At 34.3% G+C, this 27492-nt stretch overlaps 1 protein-coding gene across 1 annotated transcript in view; it reads right to left on the reverse strand.

Annotated features, from left to right (window-relative positions):
- Positions 1 to 214: 214 nt before the first annotated feature.
- Positions 215 to 27492, reverse strand: part of ACTR3 (actin related protein 3) — a 57906-nt gene continuing 30628 nt past the window's right edge. The window contains exons 5-12 of the mRNA XM_079923899.1: positions 24373 to 24468; positions 22815 to 22922; positions 19663 to 19806; positions 17233 to 17406; positions 7179 to 7271; positions 6847 to 6972; positions 3324 to 3407; positions 215 to 1440 (exon numbers count right to left, since the gene is read on the reverse strand). Of these exons, the coding sequence (XP_079780025.1) occupies positions 1345 to 1440; positions 3324 to 3407; positions 6847 to 6972; positions 7179 to 7271; positions 17233 to 17406; positions 19663 to 19806; positions 22815 to 22922; positions 24373 to 24468 (921 nt within the window). The 3' untranslated portion in view covers positions 215 to 1344. The remainder of the gene's footprint in view (positions 1441 to 3323; positions 3408 to 6846; positions 6973 to 7178; positions 7272 to 17232; positions 17407 to 19662; positions 19807 to 22814; positions 22923 to 24372; positions 24469 to 27492) is intronic.

A 27492-nucleotide genomic window follows, 5' to 3' on the forward strand; every position in this document is an offset into this window, starting at 1 on the left:
CACTGGTATTACTGCTTAAGTTCTAAAATCCTATAAAACATCTCCCATTTTAGTCTTCTATAAATAACATAAAATTTCAAGTTCATAAGAAATTTTCTACCGTATACATTATAGAGATTTCAATGAATCCTATCTCAACAGAAATAAAAAAGTATGTAAATATATAAACACAAAGTAGAATGACACTGCTTCTAAAAAAAAACAGAAAAGGTAATTCAGTTTTAATTTATTTTCATCACTTGTTCTTCATGATCCAGATATTTTAAAATGCAATGAAAATTAACTTTCCATGATATGTCAGGGACTGGCACTAAAAAAACTTTCAGACTGCAAATGAGTTATACAAATGAAAATATCAAATGGAGATCCAGTTATCAAAATGAAAGCACTCAACATATTAAAAGTTCACAATTATTTGTTTAGAGCACATAAAAAAGTCAGCTTGCTAACCAACTGTTGTGATTTTTCAAGAACTACTGCAGAGGTTTGAAGAAAATAGATTTATTAGTTAACTTATAAAGAGATTAAAAGAGCTTGAAACAAGTATTAAAAAGAAATTTGTGCCTTTATTAGAATGGTGTTAGGCTTTAAATATACCAATTTGGGTAATCAAATTATTCATTTTTTAATAAGAAATGACACTGCAGAACTGCAATACTGGTCCAACAGTCTTGTCTTTACTTTTCCTTTAAAGCGAGAAACAGAATGCAAGTAATCAGAAAGCACTAGCAGGCATCAGTTAATCCAAGATACTAGCTTCTTAGTTCCAAAAGCACTTGCAAAGAAAACCACTGGGGGGCATAGGGTACGGAAGCACTTCCTAATAACTGGAATCCCATGAGTGTGTGTGTATGCCAAGTCTCACAGGCTATTTTTTGTATTTATCCTTTACTTGGTCATTTTTTTCCCTCAAATACTAGTTTTTCTTTGACTTTTTTTCCTCAAAGTATAAAAAGTATGAAATATAAACAAGCTCTTGCATTGCACACTTCAGAGTGTACAATTCAAGCATTATAGAGCTATCTACATACCGATAAATCCCATCAAATCTTGGATAATTCAATAATATACAAAATAGCAGGGCACAGAAAGAACTAAAACCCACTTCTTTTTGTTACACGTTAAGATTCAAATATTCAATCTAAAGAAAAACACTTAATCATTTTGGCTCTCCTCTACATTCGCATGTTGATATACTTATTAAAATATTCCTGTATAATTATGTTTGGTCTTATTATTTCAAGTCAGGTTTACAACCTCAAAACCAGCCATCCAGACAAAACAGGTAATCAGAAAGATTATTTCTTCCCCACCTCCCTAACCCCAATAACTATGAAGCCAATTTTACGACATGACTCCAAACACTGGATTGTGACGACAAATGCTAGGTCCAATTTCTTCATAATCCTTTTTGGTGTGGCATACTTGGTAGAACTCAGGCTGCAAATAAAAGCATATATTTTTGTAAAGGTCAAAAATTTACCACTTTTCCACATGCTTTAAAATAGATTTGTTAAATCTAAAATGTTTATTATTAGTCCATTCATGGTACTTGAACAAAGCTTAGAAATTCTAGCAACCATGACTCAAAATCAGCTTTAAGTCTATAACCAAAACTGAAAAGGAGCATTTAACTCGAGTCCCTCCATCCCCCTCCTCAACACCTGTTTCTCCTGGGACTTTGAAATTCTGAGGAATGGAAGGTTGAATCTCAAATGCTCAGACCATTCTGTTGAGGCTTTCCCACATTGTACAGTGAATCAAGAAAAGCAGCAGCATTAATCTAAATTACAGATAAACTACTCCTAGTCATGCTACAAAAACTTCTAGATTAACCTGTTTTCCTCACTTATGGTCTGGTATGGACAGACTGTTCCATGCTCTGTTATCTCATTTCTCAAAGGGCAAAGTTTTTTTTTCTTTTTTATATCTTTATTGGAGTATAACTGATTTACAATGTTGTGTTAGTTGCTGCTGTATAACAAAGTGAATCAGCTATACGTATACATATATCCCCATATCCCCTTCCTCTTGAGCCTCGCTCCCACCCTCCCTATCCCATCACTCTAGATGGTCACAAAGCACCAAGCTGATCTCCCTGTGCTATGCAGCAGCTTCGCACTAGCTATCTATTTTACATTTGGGAGTGTGTATGTCAATGCTACTCTCTCACTTCATCCCACCTTCCCCTTCCCCCTCTGTGTCCTCAAGTCTCTTCTCTACTTTTGCATCTTTATTCCTGCTTTGCCACTAGGTTCATCAGTACCATTTTTTTAATATTCCATATATGTGCGTTAGCATCTGGTATTTGTTTTTCTATTTTCTGACTTACTTCGCTCTGTATGACAGACTCTAGGTCCATCCACCTCATTACAAATAACTCAGTTTTGTTCCTTTTTGTGGCCGAGTAATATTCCATGGTATATATGTGCCACATCTTCTTTATCCACTCATCTTTCAGTGGACATTTAGGTTGCTTCCATGACCTGGCTATTGTAAATAGTGCTGCAATGAACACTGTGGTACATGTGTCCTTTTGAATTATGGTTTTCTCAGGGTATATGCCCAGTAGTGGGATTGCTGGGTCACATGGTAGTTCTATTTTTAGTTTTTTAAGGAACCTCCATACTGTTCTCCATAGTGGCTGTATCAATTTACATTCCCACCAACAGTGCAGGAGGGTTCTCAAAGGGCAAAATTACACACTCAACTAGCTTATACGGCACAACTGAAGACAATTCAAATTAAGGAAAATAACTTTTACCTCTTATTTTTAAATGGTTTTCAATCCAAGGTTGTATAGTTTTCAATAATTCAGACAAAAGTTCTTACATTTTATTTAATACTCTGTGCACTACAGGATAAAGCACCATTATTTAGTAGGCTAACAATGTTAAAATATCTTTTAAAGGGGTTTTAAGATGTTTTGGTTTGGGGAGAGGGATCTTAGTAATTCCCTTTATTCAGTTTAGAACATCACACTTCCTGTGTGATGAAACATAACTCTTAATGCTTTTAAATATTTGCACAGAAAAAACAATGACCTTCTGATATCTGTATTACCACAGGGTTAAAAATTTTTCCCTACAGATAAATTTTAAAACTTTAAAGGCTCACTCTAAAAAAACAAACAAAAAGAAAATAAATCCAAATGAATTCCACTTTTTAAAATACTGTGTACATTTCTATTCAATCACTTCCCTGAACAATATTACATAAAAATTTAAGAAATTCCTCTTGTTCTTTTAAATTGTGTAAGTACTGATAAATTCTTTTATCTTAAAAAAAAAATCAAATTTTAAAGTAAGCTTCATCTCACTTACTGTGGAAGCCAGCATGGATCCTCCAAACCAAACTGCATATCGCTGCATGTGGTGTGTAATGACTTGTACATCAATAGGTTTTGGCTATAAGAGACATAGTAAGATCAGTTCAATGGTAAATTCATACAACAATTTCTGTATCATTTAACCTTAGATGTACATACTCAAAAATAAGTAAATAAAACTTTAAAAGATGCGGGGGGAGGGGTACACATGGCAAAACAGAATACAACAAAAACAAATTAAGCTAATTTTATTATTTTTCTAAAAACATAACCACACTGAAGTGAGGGAAAGGAACTAACCCAGGTAACCTGTGAACACAATATTATGGCTATGTCCTCAGGCTTAAGATAAAAACTAAGCAAACACTGAACTCCAGTTAGCGGGTCTATTTGTCACAGTGGTATGGATTAATAATTCTGAAACTACGATATATGTATTCCAGGATTGAACACAAACAAATGTATTATAGAAAAGAGAAGCCAGGTTTCTCACTGTCTGGGAAGAACATTACAAATATAGGAAGGTAGAAGGCTAGAATGAACCTTATGGTGTTCTGGAACTTGCATTTATCAGTATGAATCCATAGTTTTTAATTTATATAAATAGAGCCAACTAGATATAGATGGATACTCACACGTATCCTAGCTCTGACTGCCAAAAAGGCCTAGAAGCAGTGACCCCTCAGTAGCAATGAATATACCTAGTGTCCAATTCTTGGTTGTTGTTTTTTTTTTAATTGAAGTATAGTTGATTTACAATATTGTGTTAGTTTCAGGTGTACAGCAAAGTGATTCATATTTTTTTTCAGATTATTTTACATCAGAGGTTATTATAAGATATTGAATATAGTTCCCCATGCTATACAGTAAATCTTTTTGCTTAGCTATTTTATGTATAGCATAAAACTTTGTTTCTTAATAGCATTCTCCACTAAAAGGAACAAGGGTGCATTGAAACAAAATGGCTGATTACGAGACTGGCGAAGAGAAAGTACAAGATGAACCTGCAATATGTTGCTGTTCCAGAAAATAAGGAAGTACCTGAAGAATACTGGGGCCACAACAAAAGGAATAAAAACCACCTCTGAATGATTCCTACTGGCCAAATCTGAGAAAATTTGAGCATCAAAATTAATAATAGTATAATGATATGTTGATATTATATCACACTGATATTAATGATACAGCGTATAGAATAACTGAGAAATCAGGAGTTCATAGATATAACTTAATGAATGAATGAACGAGGTGGAAGGAAATACTCTTCCTTCCAGTAAAGTGAGACTATAAAACATAGAAGAAATGACAGAATTTGCAAAATACCATCTGGCCGCTACCACAGTAATAACTATTTTAGGAAAGAAAAATGGGTATTAAAACCAGTGGGTGAGAGTTGGATGAAAATCAGGATAGTTACATAGTCTGAAAGTATCTCCCCATAAGATTCTTATTAAATATAAAGGAAAAAATAACTTTATAATAGAGGAACCAGACAGACACTTAACCAGGTGATCAAAGTTAGCATATGGGACAAATCATATCATGTGTCTAGTGATACAATGCACTAAAAAGAATACAACATCACTTCTGCGGTATTACTGCCAAAAATGCAAAATCTGAACCTAATCATAACAAAACATCAGACAACCCCAAACTGAGAAAGATTCTGCAAAATAAGTTGCTTGTACTCTTCAAAAATGTTAAGGTTATAAAAGATAAAAAACACGAGTACTTTTTCCAGATTAAAGGGAAATGATACCTAATTCAAACATGTGATCCTGGATTGAATCTTAGACCAGGAAAAAATAAAATAAATGTATTTTTTTCCTTTTTCTATAAAGAACAATAATAGGAGAAATTTGAATCAGGTCTATAACTAGATAAAATATTGTGTATCAAGGTTAATTTTGTTGATAACTGTAATGGTCTATTTTTAGGAAATACACAATAGAATATTTAGGGGTAATGGGCCATCATATCTGCAACTCATTCTCAAATAGTTCAGAAAAAGGTATATGTGTGTATTTGCATACAGACATATATTTATAAAAACAGAATAATAAAACTAGTATAAAATGCTAAAATTTGGGGAATCTAGGAGAACAATGTATAGGAATCTTCTACTAGATTTTGCCAAGTTTTTTAAAGCATGAAATTATGTCAAAATAAAAAATTTTAAAACTTAAATGTCATAAAAAGATCTGGCTTTTTTTGTTTAAAAAAAAAGCTGTTTGGCTGCCATTTAAAATTGGATTGACAAGAAATAAAGCCAGATTTAAAAACAAATACATAAAGATGTTATGAAGATCTATAAAAATGACTACTGAGTAAAATAAAAGGGAAGGAGGCAGAGTACTCTAGTATACAGCTTTTTCCTGCCTCTCCCATTGCAGAGCACAGGCTCCGGACGCGCAGGCTCAGCCGCCATGGCTCACGGGCCCAGCCGCTCCACGGCATGTGGGATCCTCCCGGACCGGGCATGAACCCATGTCCCCTGCATCGGCAGGCGGACTCTCAACCACTGCGCCACCAGGGAAGCCCTCTCATTTCTTATTTAGAAATATACAGGCTTAAAAATATTTTAAACATTTTTACTTTACTGAAATATTGTTTTCAAAAACAGCATTTCTTTTGTCATTTCATGTACCTGTAATGAGTCATTACAAACTAAACAAGTACTTTTTACTGTACTCCAAGGGATAAGTTTAAGATAATCAAAATTTAGGGGCTGAAAACAGTCAGCTGTCATGCAGTTTCTCAACAAGCAGCAATACAAGAGTGTTGTAGTTTACGTTTAAGTAATTTTGAGTGACTGTGGTAGTCTCAGATGAAGCCCTCGTTCTTGGTAGTTTTCCAAGTTGAATAAAATGTGTTTTACTTAGCAACATGCCCTCTGAATCAATGTTTTGCTTCAATATCCCACATTTAACGAAAATGAAACAAAATTTACTGAAATTCTGTCTTATAAATACATACAGCAGTCATCTGAGAATTTAAGGCTAATTCTGACCTTTTGCCAGCAAGCCCAAAATTACAGGACACGTAACAGAAAGGTTGTTTTGCTGAACCACCAATTTGATTTCACACTAATGAGGCTGTATGGGAGAGGCTAGAGTCTGTGAAAGCAGGCTTGACCACACAACCGCCTCTCTCTCTCAACTCTGCTTTGCTGTCCTGCTGTAAAAGGTATTTAAAATTTTGTGGACCCATAAAGAATATTATTGCTGGAATATGCAAGGAATCTACTATATATAAATTATCTGTTTGAGACAGATATCAAAAAATTCTCTCTCGTGGCTATAACCAAGAATATTTTCCAGAAATGTAGGTAGTATCCTAGAGGAATGGAATGACCGAGAATATCATGAATATGAATCTATAAAATTAACCACTTTCCATTAGAATACCTCAGGTTCCTCTTATCTTTCTAAATAAAAGAAAGTTGGCAGACATTTTGCATTCCCAATATAATAATCAAGGCACCCTCAACCCTCCCACCAATAACTGAGAAAACCAACCTTCAATCTACCACCACTCAATTCCTCACTTAATTTCAGCCTGGCATCTACAGTTCTTTTCAAATCTCTTTGCAAGCGACGTCCGAAGTCCCTGAACATGGTTGAACCTCCAGAGAGGACAATATTCTGTATTAATGGACAAAATAAATAAATAAATACAACTTTTATGTAAGAGAAAGAAGAAAAAATTTTAAAGATACAAGAAACGGTACTAAAATCCTATTATACCCCTTTGAAGAGAGGTGTTTTAAAATTTACATTCACCAAGAGAGAAAACAAAGAAGTTTTTAAAAAGTATGACCTAGAATAACTATTTTGCTGTAAATACTGACCTTGTAGAGAGGACGTCTGACATCAATAGGACAATTCTGAATTACTTCATCTACAACTTCTGAGATAGGCTGAGTAAAGTCTGGATTAGCAAACTGAAAAGTAAATTGGACATATGACAGAGATTAGACCACTACTGACTTAAATATCACAATAAAAAATTAAGAAAGCTTTCAGTTCAAAAATAAAAGGACTTCTAAAAACCATAAATTCTGGTCTCTGATTCAAATTAAAGACACTGAAATCAGAGATTTCAGAAGAAATCAAATTAAAATAATGATCATATATACCATTTCATAACCACCAGAATAGCAAACATGTAAAGCCAAACATACTATGAGCTGGCAAAAATTTGTGCAACACTTTACAATGCTGATGAGAATATACATTGATATAAACACTCTGGAGAACAATTTGGCAACATCTAATAAAATTTAAAATGTACCACTACTAACTCCACTTCTTATAACAAACCCCAAAGAAACTCCCACACATGTGCTATTACATAAAGGCATAAAATTATAGCAGCTTTGCTTCTAAGAGTAAAAACAACCCAGAAGTCCACCAGCAGGGTATGATATAAATAAAATGCTGTGCCATCAATCCTCATTATTCATGGATTTGGTTATCTGCAAATTTGCCTACTCGCTGAAGTTATTTGTAACCCTGAAATCTGTATCTGCGGTGCTTTCACATGGACATGCGCATGTGCAGAGCTGCGAAAACTGGAGCTGACATTGACATTCACAGCTCAGGTGGAACCAGGCAACGCTCTGCCTTCTTGTTTCAGCTTTTATACTACAAGTAAGTCTCCTTTTCATGATCTCTTAGTGCCACAGTTTTCCCATTTTTGTCGGTGATTTTGCTGTTTAAAAATGACCCCCAAGGATAGTGTGAAGTACTGTCTGCTGCTCCTAAAGCACAAGAAGGCCGTGATGTGCCTTATGGAGAAAATACAGTGTTAAATAAGTTTCATTTAGGCACGAATTATATAGTGCTGTTGACCCTGAGCTCAATGTTAATAAATCAATAATATCTATTTTAAAATGTGTCTTTAAACAGAAACACACATAAAACAAGGTTACGTGTTTCAGTGACAAAAATGTTGTAGTCTGAGCCTCACAGGACCCTAACTCTGCATTTCCCTTAGGAGCAGTGGCTCAGCATTCACTAATTCAGTGTTTACAGCAACTTTATATAACATCTACTGTGAATAACAAGAATGAACTGTATTATTCACAGGATGATATACTCATAGTCAAAATAAACAATTTCCAAATAGTGACACGCATTTTTTTAAACTTGAATGATTCCATATATGCAAATTTTTTAAAATATATTTTTCTTATGGATACATGTACATTTAAAAACACAGACTGGAAACACACTAAATTCATGACTGTGATTACCTCAGGAGGAAGAAAGGATGAAAAGGAAGTAGAGAAAGGAAAGGGTCTGAGGAAGGTATTCTTTCTGTAGTTAATTTCACTTAAAAAATATATGAAAAATGTTAAAATATTAGTTATGTGTTTATTTGGGGTGGTTAAGTACATGTGCGTTATACAATACACTTTTCAGAATATTTTTTTTAACAGACTGATTAGATGGGTAGGCTTGAGATGGAAAGTTGTTTGACAATTTAAACTATTACAGAAATGGAATGAGGTTAAAGATAATAAATAATTTTAAATTTAATTTTTATATATAACAAAGAGGTCTGATACAAGGAGAAACAATATTAGGGAAAGCTTCCTTTTTACCCATCATTTATTTTTATATGCATGCCTATAGCCCTCCTACATCAGGCTGTATATTTCCTGAGAGGAACCACAAAAAAGAAAAACATAAAGAAGTTTTCAAATGCTGGATCTCAGAATTTAACTTGTATTCCTAAACAAAGATCTCATTTTACCAAAATTTTTCAAAAATATGTGTAAGTTGCCATGTCGTTAAAATTGGAAAGGAAATGCTAGAAGGGATTTTTCCTAGATTAAAATAAAAGGTCAGAATCTAGCTCTAATTTGTCAAAAATAAATAGGTGTACTTTATTAAAATGAACACAATTTAAAATATTGTCTAGAAAATGAGCTGCCAACAACCTCTCTTGGCCTCTCATTTCTAGAATTAGGTTGTCTTAATGGGAGAGACAACATTCCTTTGTTCATTAAACTGATTCCATAACTTGACTGATAATTATCAGGCATGTGTCAGGTTTTTACAATTTTTTAAATTAGTTTTAAGTTATTTAGAGGGTGGGCACGCAATGGAGAGATTTAATGTTACCTGAGTAATGAAGCATAATGACAGAAAATATTTTAATTTACATAAAGTAAAATACCACTAACAAAGGTTCTACTGACCTCTACTACCACAGTAAGAGAAAAGAAACTGGCAGTCAAAATCTGATTTTCTGAAACATGCTGATGAGTGTTAAGAAACCCTAACAGGGATATACAGTGGGTATAAAAATGTGGCTCATACTGAGTCTCAAGAACCCAACCTACAGATTAGGGAATGTTTTATCTGTCAGAGGTGGTCTGTATTGTATTCTGTGGAAAAATGGGAAAATATAGCTCAACTTGGCTGCCTTCCTATGCCATCTATAGGCAAGCTCAGGTTACAGGCAGGGACTAGCTTAGCTGATGGTTAACTGGAATGAGCAGAACTGGAATCCTGAAAATGTTATCTTATCAACTTGTTGATATAAAACTTTCAAATTCTCTTTGTGGTTCTTTGTTAGCCATTTCTTCAGTATTTACCTAAAACAATAATGTATACACACACACATGCACATGAGATTAACCTTCCTGTAATTATTTTTCTACCTTTAAGACAGTTTGTCTGCTATACCATGAGCTAGCAAAAGGCAGGGATAGGGTCATTCATTCCTGTGCTATGTACCTGTATGTCCTCCTCACAGTAATTTTTAATCAGGAATATACAAAAGAAAATATTTATAAACCTTTAAGTATTCACATACCCTGGGATCTACCCACAGAATTCCTGATTTAGGAAGAAATGGAGGCTGATTTGAAAATATCCTTTGAAAAAGCTCACGGACTACTGTGCTGCAGAACCCCAGGTGAGAACAAGTAGAATAATATACAGTAGAGAAGCAAGCAATGAATATTTCTTAAATAAATTTAGGAAAAAAGAATAAATTAACAATAAAGTGTTGGAGATTTATTCGATACTTTAATACTAATAGGCTCAACTTAGGGTCCCTATTAATATCTATAGGACTTTTCTTTCACTTGCAGCAAAAGGATTAGTCCTGCTTAACTGCTGCTTGATCAGGTCTTAGTATTACTGCAAGTAGCTATCAAGGAAGAAATATCTTTTTTCTCTTCTGAAAAATTTATAGGGAATGTACCCAACTAAAGCACAGCAGCCCAAAGAGGTTTGTCAAAAAAATTTTAATTTCCTTTTTAAAAAAAAAATGAAGTGCTAAACCCATTCCTTCTAAAAACAGTTCTTTCTACTATTTATGATAAATTTAGCAGTTCAATAATAAATATTCCCTTATTCTTTCACACATTTTTTTTTTTTTTTTTTTTTGCGTTACGTGGGCCTCTCACTGCTGTGGCCTCTCCCGTTGGGGAGCACAGGCTCCGGACATGCAGGCTCAGCGGCCATGGCTCACGGGCCCAGCCGCTCTGCGGCATGTGGGATCTTCCCGGACCGGGGCACGAACCCGTGTCCCCTGCATCGGCAGGCGGACTCTCAACCACTGCGCCACCAGGGAAGCCCTCTTTCACACATTTTATCTTCAGTGTTCAATCAAGCTCAAATGCCCACACTTTCATCTAACCAAAACAAAACAAAACCAAAAACTGAGCAAATCCTTCAAATGACAGAAATATCTAAAATTACAGAAGAATCTTAATATTAACTTGGGAAGTGACACAGTTCATACGATACAAAAAACAGGTCTGTTCTTGGAAAACGTGGTGAACTGAACACACACATATCTAATCTTGCTCTTTCTCTATTAAAAGCACCAATATAGAGAATTTTTTAAGGCATAATCCCCAAGTATGGAGAGAACAGAACAGGAAGAAACAGCAACAATATTTGGTAAAACAGAATCTGAAAAGCAGATGGATAAGACCATGCACTCCCCCTAAAACACTTAATAAGTCATCAGTAGGAAAAGCCACGAATCAAGCTGTATCACAAATCCCCCAAAGAACTAGCTGTACCTGCCAGCGCTGAAATTAAGTTAGAAGGAGGGCAGGGAGGAAGGCTGGCAGAAAGCCTCTCTGAGGAGCAGTTAAAGCCCCAGATCCCCTCCAAAGAAGTCTATCAAATGCCTCCTCATCATCCAAGGAGAAAACTGGTTAGCCTATACTCTCAACGGAATAAAGCAGAGTGCCAGGACTCTACACACAACTGAAAGGAATGAAAGCAGCAGGATTTTAAGTGAAGGTATTCATGCAGCCTACTGCTAACACATAAATACCAACCCTCTTCCTCAGTTTGGCTGCCAACCTTTACTCTCTAGGCAGGAGTCTTCTCTGGGAACTGGATTACCCGAAATGATCTGAAGAAACACACATAGGGCTATCCTCCAAAGAAAAAGCCATAGTCAACAAGTCCTACTCACAAAGCTTAGATTTCCAACAGGCTGAGCATCCCCCTCCTAAATGAGTGATCCCCTGGAGTCTCTAGCATGTAAAATATAGGTACCAAAACAAACAGAAAGGCAACTTGGAAGAAAGCAGAAAGAAGAAAACTTAAAAAAAAAAAACAAACAACCTCTGACTAGTATCCTCAGAGAGTCAAAAGATATGCAACCATGAAACAAGTACACGGTAGCATAAAAAAGGAGCATCAAAAGCAGAGGTAGGGGAAGTTCTTGAAAATTAAGTATGTTACCGGAAATAAAAAATTCAATAGAGGGTCCAGAAGGCAAAGTTGGAGAAATCATCTAGAGATCAGAACAAAAGCGCAAAGAGAAGAGAAAAATATCACAGCAGAATGCTAAGGAACAAAGCAAAGATCTACAAGTATCTATCTGGAGAGGAAAAGAAAAGGTCCTATACAAGGTTTAGAAATCAGAGCAGTTTTTCACTTCAAGTTATAATGAAAGCAACCAAGCAGTAGCTTCAAAATGCTGAAGGAAAATAATTTCCAATCTAGAATTCTACACCCAAACTACCAAACAAGTGTGAAGATAAAACGAATACATTTTCAGACATGCAAGGTCTTAAAGTGTTCATTTCCCATGTACCCTTTTTATCAGGGACTCTACTGGCAGATGATCTCCACCAAAGTAAAGAAGTAGACAGTAAGAAAGGGAAAGACACAGGACAGAGGAAAGAGGGATCTAACTCTAACACAAGAGAGAGGCAAAGGGAATCCCCAGAATGATGGTGAACTCTCTATCAGGTGCAGAAGGAAACAAGTTCAGATTGGGACATATCAGATGCTCTGGAAAATTAAACTGATGAAAAAACCCTATGCATCTGAGTATGCTGAAAAGACAGATTCAAAGTGAATTAATGACAATTATTTTAAAACTAAGTAGACAACTTATTAATGATTCTGTGGGAAAACAAAATACTAGACAGGAAAATATTTCATGGTAAACTACATGGCTCACATCTAAATAAAATTTGTGTTCACCAACATATAAGCACTGGATTTTTACCTAATTGAAGTTACAATCTAACTATTGGGACAAAAGATTATGAAAAGGTACTGTTTGTGTTGGAGACAAAGGGAGAAAAGAAAAGGCAATCCTCCTCTTCCATAGCTAGCTAGAAGTTGACAGAAAAATATCTAAAACTGAAAAAACTTGAAGTTGCAATATAACCAAAGCTGTTTGCAGCTATGGATGCAATCACCAAAAGAATCAACTAATAAGAGTATACCTCTAGAAAAAAAATGGGGAAATATACACAGGGCACTCCTACTTTTTGCTAGAATTTAAACAACTAGGACTTTTAAACAATGTGCATATACATAACTAATTTTTTTTTAACTTTAAGAAAGAGAAAAGAAAACAGATTTCTCATAGAAGAAATTTCAAAGAAAAAAAAGCTATGGAGACGAAAAGATGTTTCAAAGTTTTAAAAAACAATAAGAAAACTTCGTATATCAAACAATAAAGATTACTTAAATTAATAAAAAAAATTATATATGAAACCTTAAACAGCAAGATATATTTTCACCCAGACAACTATCCCTTTTCTAAGCAATATGACACAACCAAAACACATTTTATTTACATATCTAATGTTTCAAGGTTTTTAAGACAGTCAAGATGTTAGCTAAAGATATCTGTAAAGAGTATTTCACTCAAACGCTTCTTCTTTTGAAACCCAGGGTATCTCCTTCCATGCTATTATCTATCTTGTGGATCCCATTCATCTGAGACTCTGGTTCAGAATCTTCCATGATACTCTAATTCCTGTCCTCAACTTAGGGTTTTAACATCTCTCTCCAACATTTCAACTTCAAAACAACTGATGTTCCTTAACTCAAGTGATCTTAAATCCACTTCTACTTCAGCCACTCACATATACATGGCCCCACTGGAAAATCTGCCCTGATTTCCAGCTACATGTGGTTCTCTCTCTCCATCCTCTGGAATCCCCAATACAATGACAGAGGGAAAGTACAAGGAAACTTAAATGCTCAAGGATGAAAAAAGGAGATAAGGAAACAATAAAATAATCCAACCCTGTTTGGAAGACAGAAAAGGGACTTTACATCCTAAGTGTTTCCAGAGCACCCTGTAGCACCTTCAAAATTGCCAGAAATTGAAGGTATAAGAAACTACATAAGGAAAGAAATTATTATAGAGAACCAACAAGGGCCTACTATATAGCACAGGGAACTACTCAATATTTTGTAATAACCTATAAGGGAAAAGAATCTGAAAAAAGAATATATATATACATATATATATATATAAATAACTGAATCACTGTGCTGTACACTTGAAACTAACACGATATTGTAAATCAACTATACTTCAATTAAAAAAAATACTAGGTGGAAAATAAAGAAAGAAATTGTTAAAATTCTCTACGTGGAATAGTGACACCCCCAGGTTCCTTTCCAGACCTGGTATAACCAGGTAGTTAACTACAATGTCCATGAATAAATGAAAGAAAGAATATACGAACAAACAAAATGACATAAATGAAGAAATGAGGCAAAAATTTAGGAAAAACTAAATTTTAAGAGAAAAAAAATCACATTACTACCTCAAAAACAAACAACATTGACGGGTAGGATATTATAAATACTGTCATACTATTGATTTAACATAACAGCCAATAACATGACAGACAGGCTAAGAGAAAAGAGGCTCTAGAAACAAAATCAACTAAAACGAGGTTAGCAGATAAACTACTTACATTGATATATCAAGAAACAGCAGTATAAGCACTGTATTTTGAAATCTGGAAGTAATTACCAAGAGTAATGGCTACGTAAGAGCTAGTGGCTGCTCTGCACATCACTGTCAGTGTTATCTGTCTTTTAAAACCATGCGCACATATCCTTTTTAATTTAAAGAACTGCAAAGCAAATGTGCTGTCTAAAATCTGAAAACTCCTGTACACTTGTCTGACAACAGTGCCCTATCCTTCTGGCGCTCACTCCTTTGCTCCCCGTTTCCAACTATATGCCAATTCATCATGACCTCCAACCCTTGCCGGTATCCCTCACTATCTCTACGTAATTCAGCCTTCCGGATTCCCTCTCTTCTCTGAGCTGCACCACTTTAACCTCTTGCCTTGGCAAAGCCCTTTGCTCCTTTCCCAATACTGCCTGGTGGGGTGGGGCAGGGGGCGGGGACGACACCATTCTATGACTACAAGCTCTGAGTATCTAATTTCAGTGGTGCCCCACGACTAATAATACAGTCACCTTCTCAATTCTCAAGAGTGATTCCAAGTCACTATTCTCTCCCAGCCCTCAACCTTCTGTCTGATCCCTTCTCCAACACAAGAGCTTGATTCCAGTTCATGAAAAATAATTAAAGCTATGAACTATGATGATAAACTTCTTCAGCTATCTGCCTGCTCCTCTAACCCCTTCCAGCTCCACATTTTCCTGCACGCATACTTAATCCCTTACCTGTCCCTGGAGTAACCCCTCTTAAAAATAAAACTAACCTCAGCCTTCTTACAACTGACTTCTTACCAGTTCCCTGTAGCCACTAAGCTTTTCCTTTATAGCCGCCTCTCACGATGCCCACAACTGACAATTCCCAGACCTTTACCTCTCACTGATGCGACACACTGCCTCTATCACACCATTCCATTGAAATTGCTCCTCTAGGATCACCACTAATCTGGATGCTAAAACCCCATGGGTATTTCTCAAATTTCCTCTATCACCTCACTGTACCAACTGGCACTATTTAACCTCCTCCCTCCCTGAAACATTCACTTCTCTCAATGTCAGCACCACAATCCCTTGGCTTGTCTCCTTCCTTTCTGTATGTTTCAGTATCCTCTGCAGGCTTCTCTTACTCTGCCTGTCTATGAAGTGTTAGTGTGCACTAAGGCCCCATCCTTCCCACTCCACATTCTCTGCCTGGCCAGTATCCTTCTTTGCACCATATATGGTGATGACTTGACATCTATCCTCACTCCAGGACACATGCCCCAGTTCAAAACCCTTAGAACCCAAGTGTTCATTTTCAAACTTTTTTGAAGATGCATAGTAAACTCACCTCATTCTACCTTATCTATCTTATCCTTCCGTTTTCCTAACTTCAGTGATGGCAAAACATTGAGTTGCTCAAATTACAAACCTGGGAATCACCACAGATTCTTCATATTCTTACTCCCCTCACATCCAAGCAATCGGTAAATCATGTCGATTCTATTCTTACTCTCACCTCCTTTCTCATTCTCACTGACCTACTGACTTTTTTTCATCTGGGAAACTGCAATAAACTCACCTGTTTCCAACACAATTCATTCTGTTCCTATCTATCCAACCCAGTGCAACCAGAGTGACCTTTCCCATACCATATATAAATCTGTGTCATTTCCATGCTGAACATTTCTGCACAAGCACAGAATCCAGTAAACTCCTTTGCATAGCATTTTAGTTTCTCATTAACACCTATCTGGATCCATCTCCTACCACTCTCTTCCTTTGTACTTTATTATCTAGCTCTCTTACACCCCAGACCTCTACCCAGCTTATATATATATAGTTCTCTGCCAGAAATGTACTCCCCTAACATACCTGACTGAGAAATACCCATTCATGCTTTCTCAGTTCAACTGTTATCTCCTTTAAGAAGTTTCCCTGATTCTCCCAAGCAGACTTAGATGCTTTCTTCCCATGCCCTCACCAGATACATGCATTCATTAATATACCATTTTTTTAGATATTCATCTCTCATTCTTTCAGCTTGATTAGAGCAAGATAAATAATTTTTCATCTTAAATACACAATGCTTAAACTGAGATCATGAAAACTGTATTCACTTACCACTTGCTGACTGAGTAAACAATATTAAACAAACTATTCTTACTGCTGAATAAGCAGAATAGGCATTTAATGTTACTAATTCTAATACAAAAAGTTCTTATACTAACTTACTAGAAGAATTTTTCATTATTAAAAGCTCATATTTCATTAATTTAATATAGCCTGTATGTTGCTAACACTTCATAAAGAGAGAAGACTATTTTGCTAATAGTTAAATATTTTGTTATGATAGTCAATTGAGGGTTCTTTGTATAATGGTTATTTTATATGGGAGGAGGAGGAGAGAGTTCTAGAACATCTCCCAAAATATTTTATTTAAATGGCCATGAATTTAAGGGCTCCCCACCCTCCATGACCCCAAGTAAGTCACAAATATTAGATAAAAGTTTCATTTTTCTAAATGTATGAAATATAGTAACTGTTTACCCAGTTTTAACACACAGGCAATTTTTTTCTTGAAAAATATGACTCACTATAGTATTTTAGTATACAAAAGAAAGTTCCTGAGATTAACTCCTCTGATATAGTTGACTGATATTTTCTGCTGAATATTTCAAAACAATTCCATCTAAAAAAAAAAAAACTTACCTCTGGATGAAAAAATATTTCAGGTCCCAAGAATCTCTCATATCCAACATCAATGGAAAATTCTTTCTTTGAGATAGCATTGATTCCAGTATACTGTTTAATCCACTTTGATCCATCTGTATCATACTTGTTAAATTCTTTTACTAAATCTGGGCAGACATAACTATAGCGCTCCTAGAAAAAGAAATGAGTAATTTTTTCCTCTTGCTTTAGGAAAAGCAAAACAGAATGGCATATTTTCAGTAAACTAAAATCAAATAAAAAACATCTTCAGAAAATAAAATTAGCAAATTTAGCTGAAGAAAATTTTATGTTAGGACGTTATTGTATGTGTAGTAAAAATAAACAGCTCATCTCCTATACATAACTGAAGGTTTCACAAATGAAGAGAATAAGACTTAAACTAAAGAGCCAATTTCTAATATTTCAGTGCTATTTCATGAAAGTACTCATTAATATCATCCAAAATTTTATGCTGTTTCAATAATTAAAGGAGTTCATATTTTAGAAAAAAGAAAAAAAATACACAAAGAACTGGAGAATAAATAGTTGATATAACCACACAAATTAATATAGTAAGAGGTACAAGTTATTAGGTATAAAATAAGCTTCAAGGATATATTGTACGACATGGGGAATACAGTCAATATTTTAAATGAAATACAACCTTTAAAAATTGTGAATCACTGTATTGTACACCTATAACATATAATATTATACAGCAACTAAACTACAGTTAAAAAAATTTTTTTTTTTTTTTTTTTTTACATATATAGATCTTTAATACCTATCTGGAACAAAAGATTATGGGCTAAGTGAGCAAAAGAAAAAAAACTGAAAATATAAACTATTCTTTTTTTACTATATCACCTGCAAGGCTGAATCACTGCATATTTGGATATACATCCTCAGTAAAAGTTTTCATCAAAAATGCAGTTCAAACATGTTATAACTTTCTATCTGCAATTTGTGGACTCCTGATTGCCAGTCTATTTCTTTTTTTTTTTTTTGAAGGAAAACACACATTTCACATATTTGTATACATCAATGATTCTATCCAAGATAGGTACAAATATTATTACTGATAATCAACACACATAATGGGAAAGAATACTGGAAAACAGAAGATAATTTGAGTATGTCATATTAGGTCTTCTTTCTCCAAATCTTGGAAGTAGGAATTACATGGAAATGATGATCCTTAAAAGACACTAATACTGAGCACTAGTATGCTCTAGAACAAATCCTTGGTGTTTCTGTTAATTTTTAAACTCCAGAGATTTCCCAAAGATGTTGAAACAGTAGTGTTCATATTAATTTTTTACATATTTAATTTTGATGCCACCTACCTGAGGTGACTTTTTGCAACCATTTACAAATTCCTTTACTACCTAGGAAGTAGTAAATTCATTTTCATTCCTATCCTTTGATAAGCAAGGAAAACACTATAATCATGCAAAGACCGTCAAATATATGGAGTTATTTTTACCTGGGAAGTTTTGCTTTGACATAGTTAAAACATTTGTGAGACCCAATGAAATTTTTTAGGTATGCTGACAAATGATAAATTTAAAAAGCTATGTTAAATATTTTGGTATTTTGCATGGAGCCCTGGTGTAGCATACAAATTATTAAAATACCTTACACAGCCTTCACATTTTTCGTCTATAGGCCATATCACTTGGGCCAACCATTGCCTCTATTCTACAGCCAAATGAATCAATGACATCAAAAATTTTGTTGTAACAGAAAACTGCTAGAATTAAAAATAAAGAAGTCAGCGAAAATTGAGATGTGAGGACTCTGAAGTGAACTAATTACAGGCATACCCCGTTTTACTGTGCTTCACCAATAATGTGTTTTTTACAAACTGAAATTTTCTGGTATCTCTGCATTATCAGATGACGGTTAGCATCTTTTAGCAACAAGTATTTTTTAATTAAGGTATGTACATTTTTTTATAGACATGATGCTATTGCCACTTAATAGACTACAGTATAGTGTAAATGTAACTTTTAAATGCACTGGGAAACCAAAAACTTTGTGTGACTCGCTTTACTGCGATATTCACTTTATTGCAGTGGTCTGGAACAGAACCCACAGTACCTCTAAGGCATGCTACATTTATTTTTACTAAAGAGAATAATCACAAAAATGTATGTTGAAGTCAGTTGGTATAAATGTTCTTGTATGTTAGTCCTCTCAAATGTGAAATGTGGTGAGAGCAAGCAAAGGGTTGATAATCTCCCCAAAATTTCCTACAAGAAATACAGAGAAAAATACATGTAATTAATAAGAGTAGTGGTTTGTAACTGGTTAACGAAAGTTTTTTTTTAAACTACTGTTCTTGACTTAAGAATTTTTCATGTTCATATTATAACATGATTTTAATTTTTAAATAAATTATATTCTTAACTTTTTTTTTTTTACCTTTACTGCCTTAGCAGTTTCCAAGGATTGCTCTGGAGGAATTCCTACTTCTCGGTCTCTCAGCAATTGCTGAATAAAATATGTTATATCTCGTCCTGCGATTGGAATGTGCTTAATACAGCTGCCAATCACATACCCTTCAGCCTAGATGAAAAAGAAAGTGTCAAATTTACTTTCAACGTTTTCAAAAATCAGTATCACCTAAATTAATCATTAAAGACCAATTTCTCAGATTACTGTATTTGTATCCTTAAGTATTGCTTTATCCCAGGAGAATTCTTCTAGTCTTTATTCCTCAACTGTATTCCTCACAGTTAACTTAGCACAGAATTTATAATACTGTACAGATATTATGAACAAGAATGAACAAAACTTATGAACAAAGCTTAGATTTATTCTCCTACTGATAAGAGTTTACAACCAAGACTGAAATGACTCAACAACAAAGAAATAGTGAGTTTCAGAAGTATTAAAGGTTTTAGACAACAGACTTCAAATAGGATATTAGTTTTAAATCTTCTATAATTTCAGCAAAAAATTTAGATTGCATTGTAAGAAATTTTATCATTAACCCACAAGCTGGCTATCATTTTCCTAATGAAGTAGGTACCAACTTCACAAGCCTGAGGCAGTCCATGTACCATCATAATTCCAAATAATTTAATTCTGCAGAATGAATTCATAAACTTACTAATACAACTAAGAAGTACAAAAATAATGTAGCAAAATTAAATTTCATTAACAACATAACATTCTTGTTTATGAAATGGTAAAATATTATTTGTAGTTAGACTGTAATAAATTAGAGATGTTTAATATGAGCCCTAGAGCAAAAACCACCAAAAAATAAATGACAATAACAAAGAAATATATAGCATAGCTAATAAGTCAATAAAAAAAGATAAACTGAAGTTATAAAAAACAGTCCATTAATTCAAAAGAAGGCAGGAAAATCACAGGAATACCCAATTCTTAATATTCTTACTAAAACTCTTTCTTTTCCAAGTTGGTAACTCCTTTTTGCAAATTACCTATTCTAATATTAATTATCAAGATAATAATATTACTGCTTAATTGTGTAGATGTTAAGAAAAGACTTTGGTCAGGAAGAACAAGTTCAGATCCCAGCCCCATGACCTATGATTTGGTGATCTTAAGCAACTCAGTTATTTGCATTTTATAAATGAGTAAACTGAAGTCCTCAAAGGATAATATAATCTACAGCATAGATCTTGAGGCTTAAATGAGAATTTTAAATGAACATTTTAAGAATCTTTATGTATCTCTAAACAACATACATATATGCATTATTTAATCCTCAAAACAGTTTTATGACATAGGTCACTATTATTGTCCCATTTTGGAAAAAAAAGGGAAAAGAATATGTAGCACTAAGAAAGAAAAATACGCCAACTAAATTATAAAAAGCCATCAAAATGTTGGACACATCCTAATTTCCAAGATATTAAAATATCCCCCAATGGCAATAAAATAAAATGTAGAATATCCATACAATGAAGTATTATTTGGCAATAATAAGAAATGAAGTACTATACATGCTACCACATGGATAAATCTTGAAACACTGGGCTATGTGAAAGAGGACAGTCACAAAAGAGTGACTCTAGGACTTCCCTGGTGGTGCAGTGGTTAGGAATCCACCTGCCAATGCAGGGGACATGGGTTTGAGCCCTGGTCTGGGAAGATCCCACATGCTGCGGAGCAACTAAGCCAGGGTGCCACAACTACTGAGCCTGCGCTCTAGAGCCCGTGAGCCACAACTACTGAAGCCCACGCACCTAGAGCCGGTACTCCACAACAAGAGAAGACACGTCAAGACACGTCAACGGGAAGCCCATGCACCGCAACAGAGAGTAGCCCCCGCTCGCCGCAACTAGAGAAAGCCCGAACACAGCAACGAGGACCCAACACAGACAAAAATAAAAACAAACAAACAAACAAAAACAAAAACCTGGTGACAAATGTTTTAAAAAGAAGAAAAAAAGAGTGACTCCATTTATATAAAATATCCAGAACAGGCAAATCTACAGAGACAGAAAGTAGACTAGTGGTTGCCAGGGGCTAAAGTTACGGGGGGACAGTGAATGCTAAAAGATACAGGGTTTCTTTTTAGAGTGATAAAAATGTTTTAAAATTGACTCTGGTAATGGATGCACTTTATGAATATACAATGAAACACTGAATGGTACACTCTAAATGAGTGAATTGTATGGTGTGTGAATTATATCACAAGGAAGTTTTTATTTTTTTTAAGAAGGGCAATTATTACTATTATGACATCAGAAGAATAAATTATGACATCTAATCCAAAAGTAGTCACTTGGAGGATGTAATCTTCAACAGAGGTTGCCTGATGCATTAAAAAGAGGAATAAGAATAATGGAAAAATAAAGTTCTAAGTCATTTCATTCCTTACATGTTATTCAATATAACATAAAAATTACTTTAAAAGATAAACCTTTCTACATATATGCACCCAATAATAATCAGAATGAATTCAAGTAGTCATTTTGATCTATTAGACACAATAAAAAATCTAATTTGTCATTAAAAATTGGAAGCAGAAAGGCTTTGGCAGAAAAATGCTATCTCTCACAAATAATCCAATCTGATGCATTTTTCTTAACATGCTTGATTAAATCCAAACCATGAAGCACAATCACAACTTGAGCTTTTTAATTCAAAAACGTAATTCCCCAGAAGTCATTAATGGTCATGTACTTTCGACTAACTGCTATTTAGTAGATAACCTATGACCAGTACAAAATCTGTTAATTAAGGATAAGAAAAACTATCAACTGGCTAACATACAAACAGACACATCCAAACTGGAAAACTGAGTTCCACATTTAAGACAAGAAAGGCCTATTGCCATTCCAGATACTCTAATTCATCATTTCCTAATTATGAATTAGAAACTATTTCTAATAATTTTCTAATTATTTTTAACAACCTAGAGCAAAAAAAAAAATCTGGAATTTGTTTACAAAGTTCTAATAATAATTTGAGCAAAACACAGCTACAGCTGAACAATGGTCAATAAAGTTTTTAAAAGGTGGCAATAATTCATATAATTTAACTTTTCCAGGTGTTATCTGATATCCTGTTCAGTAATTTTAAACTATCCTTACCACAGGGATGACATGAGTGACACCATCTCCACTGTCTATTACCGTACCGGTCAACGTCCGTTCTCCTACTTGCCTGGAGGTCCACGATGCAGCTAAGGCAAGAACAGCCTTGAACAAAAAGAAATATGATAGGCAAAAAAAATAAAAACAAAGAGTTATTAGAAAAAATTTTTTTACTGGAGTACTTTATGCAATTTTAAATGTAGTATCTTTGGAAAGAGAATACACAAAATTAATTTATATTATACAATAAAATTGTTCACAACCTACATATTATTAAGACAACTTACAGGCTTACAGTAGTCTTTAGGGGCATGTTTACAAATTTTCGATATTTTAGTGGGGGCGTTTTCCTCTTATACCCCCCAAAATGTGGAAGACTAACATGAGATAGTACGGTACTAACATATGGAAGACTAACATGAGATAATACAGTACAGGGCTTAAAACTATGTTTATATGGCCTAGCCTGTAACATACCACAAAGTAAGGTAGAGAAGCACGCAACTACCAATCATCAGTTATTCAGTACATAGATGGCTATACTAAGTATCACTCATAAGATTAGCTACAAATTTTCTAAGTGCAACATGCATTTAGGAATATGTAACAAGCTATTTAACCAGAAAAGGCCATTGCACACTTCCAAATACTATGATTTAATGAGGAAAGCAAAGCTGATGAAATAATGTATTTCTATAAAAAATCTTGGCGTAGGCAATAAAGTATAATTTTTTCTATTAAAAGAGTTTGCAAATTAAGAAATTAATGAAGCTAGTTCATTTTTTTAAAAATTACCTAAATTTCATACAAATCCAAGCCTCGAACAAGATAAATAACTAATTAATTAAAATCAGAACTAAGCTGGCTTTATTTTACCTACTTGCAATATAATAGCTGAAAGGGACCTAGAAAGGTAACTAGGCCATCCTCCTATTTTAACACAAGATCACACCATAATAACTGTGGGCTAACAAAACTACACAGTAATTTATATACTTCTTAAGCATTTGTGATATGCCAGGTATCACATTTGCTACATTAAAAAACAAGTAAGAAGTAAGCTCTGATCCTGAGGGATGGGAGAGAAGCTGTTCCATACAGGTATATACACAAATTAAATGCAATAAAATATTATGGGGATTTGTGATATACAGAATACAGAGGGGCACAAAGGAGGCAGTGGTCAAATATATGTAATGGTAAGTCATTCAAAACAGACTACAAAAAAAGGACACAGTGAATGTTACAAGGGTAAATGTGTACAGAAAATTCTTGACAGAGTAAATTCTCAATAACTATCAGTGCCCTTATTTCTGTTCTATAAAAGGTCTTGATTTATCCAAAAACCATTAACTTACTTCCTTTAACATTTCCCTTTTACTAACTAAATAGCTCCATTCCTCTAATACAATTTCTAAATTATCAGTTCAGGAGAGAACTATGATACGCTTTGAGGTTAAGAAAAATATAAATATACATATATTTTAAGAGTGAATTAAACCAGATTAAAATTTAAGAGTCAAGCTTATTTTGACTTATAAACTTGCTTACTTACCTGTACAGCAATGTACAAGCCTGGAACATTGAAGGACTCAAACATTATTTCAGCAGTATATTCCCTGTTTTCTGGAGTATTCAGTGGAGGTTCAGTCTATTAAATTGAATAAGATTTTAAGTATGCAAGATAAAATTATTTTGATAAATTCATAGATAATTTTCATGTGAGAAATAATGTATTTTAAACATTGTATTTAAAAGTCATTAAACTCAGAGGCACAAAAAAAAAGACACACAGACCAAAAAAAACCAGTAGAGAACTCAAACAGATCTGTATGTTTATATAACTGCTAGAGTATAAAACGGAAATGTTTACACAGTTTAAGATGTTTCTTCAGTTTAAGTTATGTGACTGCATACATCATGTCACTTAGAAACCTGCGGGTTAAGTCTGGGCCAAAACACATCCCAATGAGGCAAGAAAGGACCTAAGGAACAGCCCTCAAAATCCTGGACTTCATGTTTCACTTATGCCTCAGGAATACCTAAATCATTTTATATTACCAAAGCCTGAAACTACATAAGACATCATTCTTATTAATCTGATTTGACTATCCAATCCTTTTTGTTATCTCAAATATTTTAACTTGAAGGGCAAAAGTTTAAACTTAAGAAATACAGAAGAATTATCTTTTTGACCTTGAGGTAAGGAATGATTGCTTAAATTTAATGAACATAAATTGCAAAAGGAAAGACAGATAAAACTTAAATTCATTACAAATAAAATCATTTTTTTTAACTTTAAAAGACACTATAAAATTTTTTTTAGAAAATTAACGAGGATTAGACTTTTTCCATATGTAAAACCTTTAACTTCTAAACTACTTGATGTGTTTAAACTTACTTAGGAGGGTTTTGGACTATGTTCAAGAGTTTGAAGATAATTCAGTAAGAGTTACATATAAAATTAAGCAAACTAAAAACCAAGGCAGTTAAATTATAAGCTCCAAGAAAAGCAGAAATTCTATACAAAATAAAATAAAATATAATCAGAAGACCTCACAAGGAAAATATACAAATAGCTAATAAGCACATGAAAAAGTACTCAACAACATCAGTCATCAGAAAAATGCAAATTAAAACCAAAATGAGAAAGTTTACCCACCCAACCAGAATGGCTAAAATTAAAAAGACTGACACATCAAATGCTGGATCTGGATACGTAACCAGATCACTAACACATAGTTGATGGGTGTGCAAAAAGCTACAATCCCTTGGAAAAAGTTCTGAAAGTTTCTTAAAAAATCAATCATGCATCTATCCTGTGACACAGCAATTCCATATCTAGGTATTTACACAAGAAAAATAAAAACATGTCCACAAAAAGACTTGTTTAAGAATGTTCACAGTACCCCAAAAATATTCACAGTAGTCAAAAACTTGGAACAGCTCAGGTGATTATCAACAGGAAAATGGACAGGGAGGCATACAATGGAATACAACCCAACAAAAAGCAACAAATTACTTGTATGTGCAACAACATGGATGAATATTAAGATTATGATGAGTGAAGTCTTACCAAAGAGCACAACTTGTACAATTCCATTTACATGAAACTCAAATATAAGCAAAACATGTATGTACTGGAAAAAATCTGAATAAAGGTTGCCTCCAGGGCATGGGGGCAGGGATTAACTAGAAAAGGGCATGAGATAACTTTCCAGGTTAACAGTAAAGCTCTGTTATCTTGATAAGGGTTTAGGTTACACAGATGTATAAATCTGTCAAACCCAGGGGATGGGCAAACTACATCATGCATCCTGAAGGCCAGATCTAGTCCACCACATCTTTCTGTAAACAGAATTTTATTGGAACACAGCCATAGCCACTCATTTAAGTATTGCCTATGGCTGCTTCCTACTACAACAGCAGAGCTAATTAAGCAGCTGCAAAAGAGACCACATGGTCCACAAAGCCAAAAATATTTGCTAACTAGCTTTAAAGAAAGTCTGCCAATGCCCAGTCAAACCCATAAAATGGCAGGGTTAAGATGTGTGATTTTATAGAATGTAAGTTTTATACAAAAGAAAAAGTGTAAACAATAATAAACTCTAGTTGATGATAATGTATGCTAAAGTACTTAGGGGTGAAATGACTCCATCTGCAACTCATTTTGAAGTGATTATAAAAATAAGATGGAGTGATAGAAGGATAACCCAATAGACAGATGTCCTAAAACAATTATAATAAAATTAATAGCTGAGTCTAGGTTGTGGGTATATTGGGCATTCACTGCAAGGTTCTTTTCAATTTTATGTTCATGGTCCAACCATAAACAATATTCACAATCACAATAAAATATTAAAATATTAATTTAACCCAAAATTAAACTATGTCACAGAAAAAGGGAGAAGGTAAGGATTTTGTGTTAAGGAGGGGATCAAAGGAAAAGAACGAAATACTCATCTTACCTAGCAGGAAGTTAATAGACTGTCTAATATTTTAAAAAAACAAAAATATGGGCTTCCCTGCTGGCACAGTGGTTAAGAATCCACCTGCCAATGCAGGCCACATGGCTTCGAACCCTGGTCTGGGATGATCCCCCATGCCGCGGAGCAACTAAGCCCATGCGCCACAACTACTGACCCTGAGCTCTAGAGACCGCAAGCCACAACTACTGAGCCCACGTGCCACAACTACTGAAGCCCGCGCACCTAGAGCCCATGCTCTGCAACAAGAGACGCCACGACAATGAGAAGCCCACGCACCGCAACAAAGACCCAACGCAGCAAAACAAATTAACATAAATAAATAAACAAACAAAAATACAAGAAATACATGATATAACTATCAAGAAAAACTCTTTAAAAATTTAAAGTGTTTGGCCGGGGGGAATCAAGGGTTCAAGGGTAGGGAGAGGTGAGGAAGGAAAATTTTAATTTAAATCTGATATTATAGCACTTGATTTTTTAACATTATGAACATGCATTGCTTTGGTTAAAAAAAAAAAAAGAAAGAAAGAAAAACGTTTAAAAATTAAATTATATTGTAGTTTGTTACGAAGAATTACAAATGAAATAATAATCAGACCAGTTATTTTTTTAAAAAAGAAAGTGCCATGTTTACAACTTTTTCCCCTGAAACTTACTGTTAAAGATACTAAAGATGATACAGCTTT

This window comes from Stenella coeruleoalba (genome assembly GCF_951394435.1).
Source record: "Stenella coeruleoalba genome assembly, chromosome: 6".
NCBI classification, from domain to species: domain Eukaryota; kingdom Metazoa; phylum Chordata; class Mammalia; order Artiodactyla; family Delphinidae; genus Stenella; species Stenella coeruleoalba.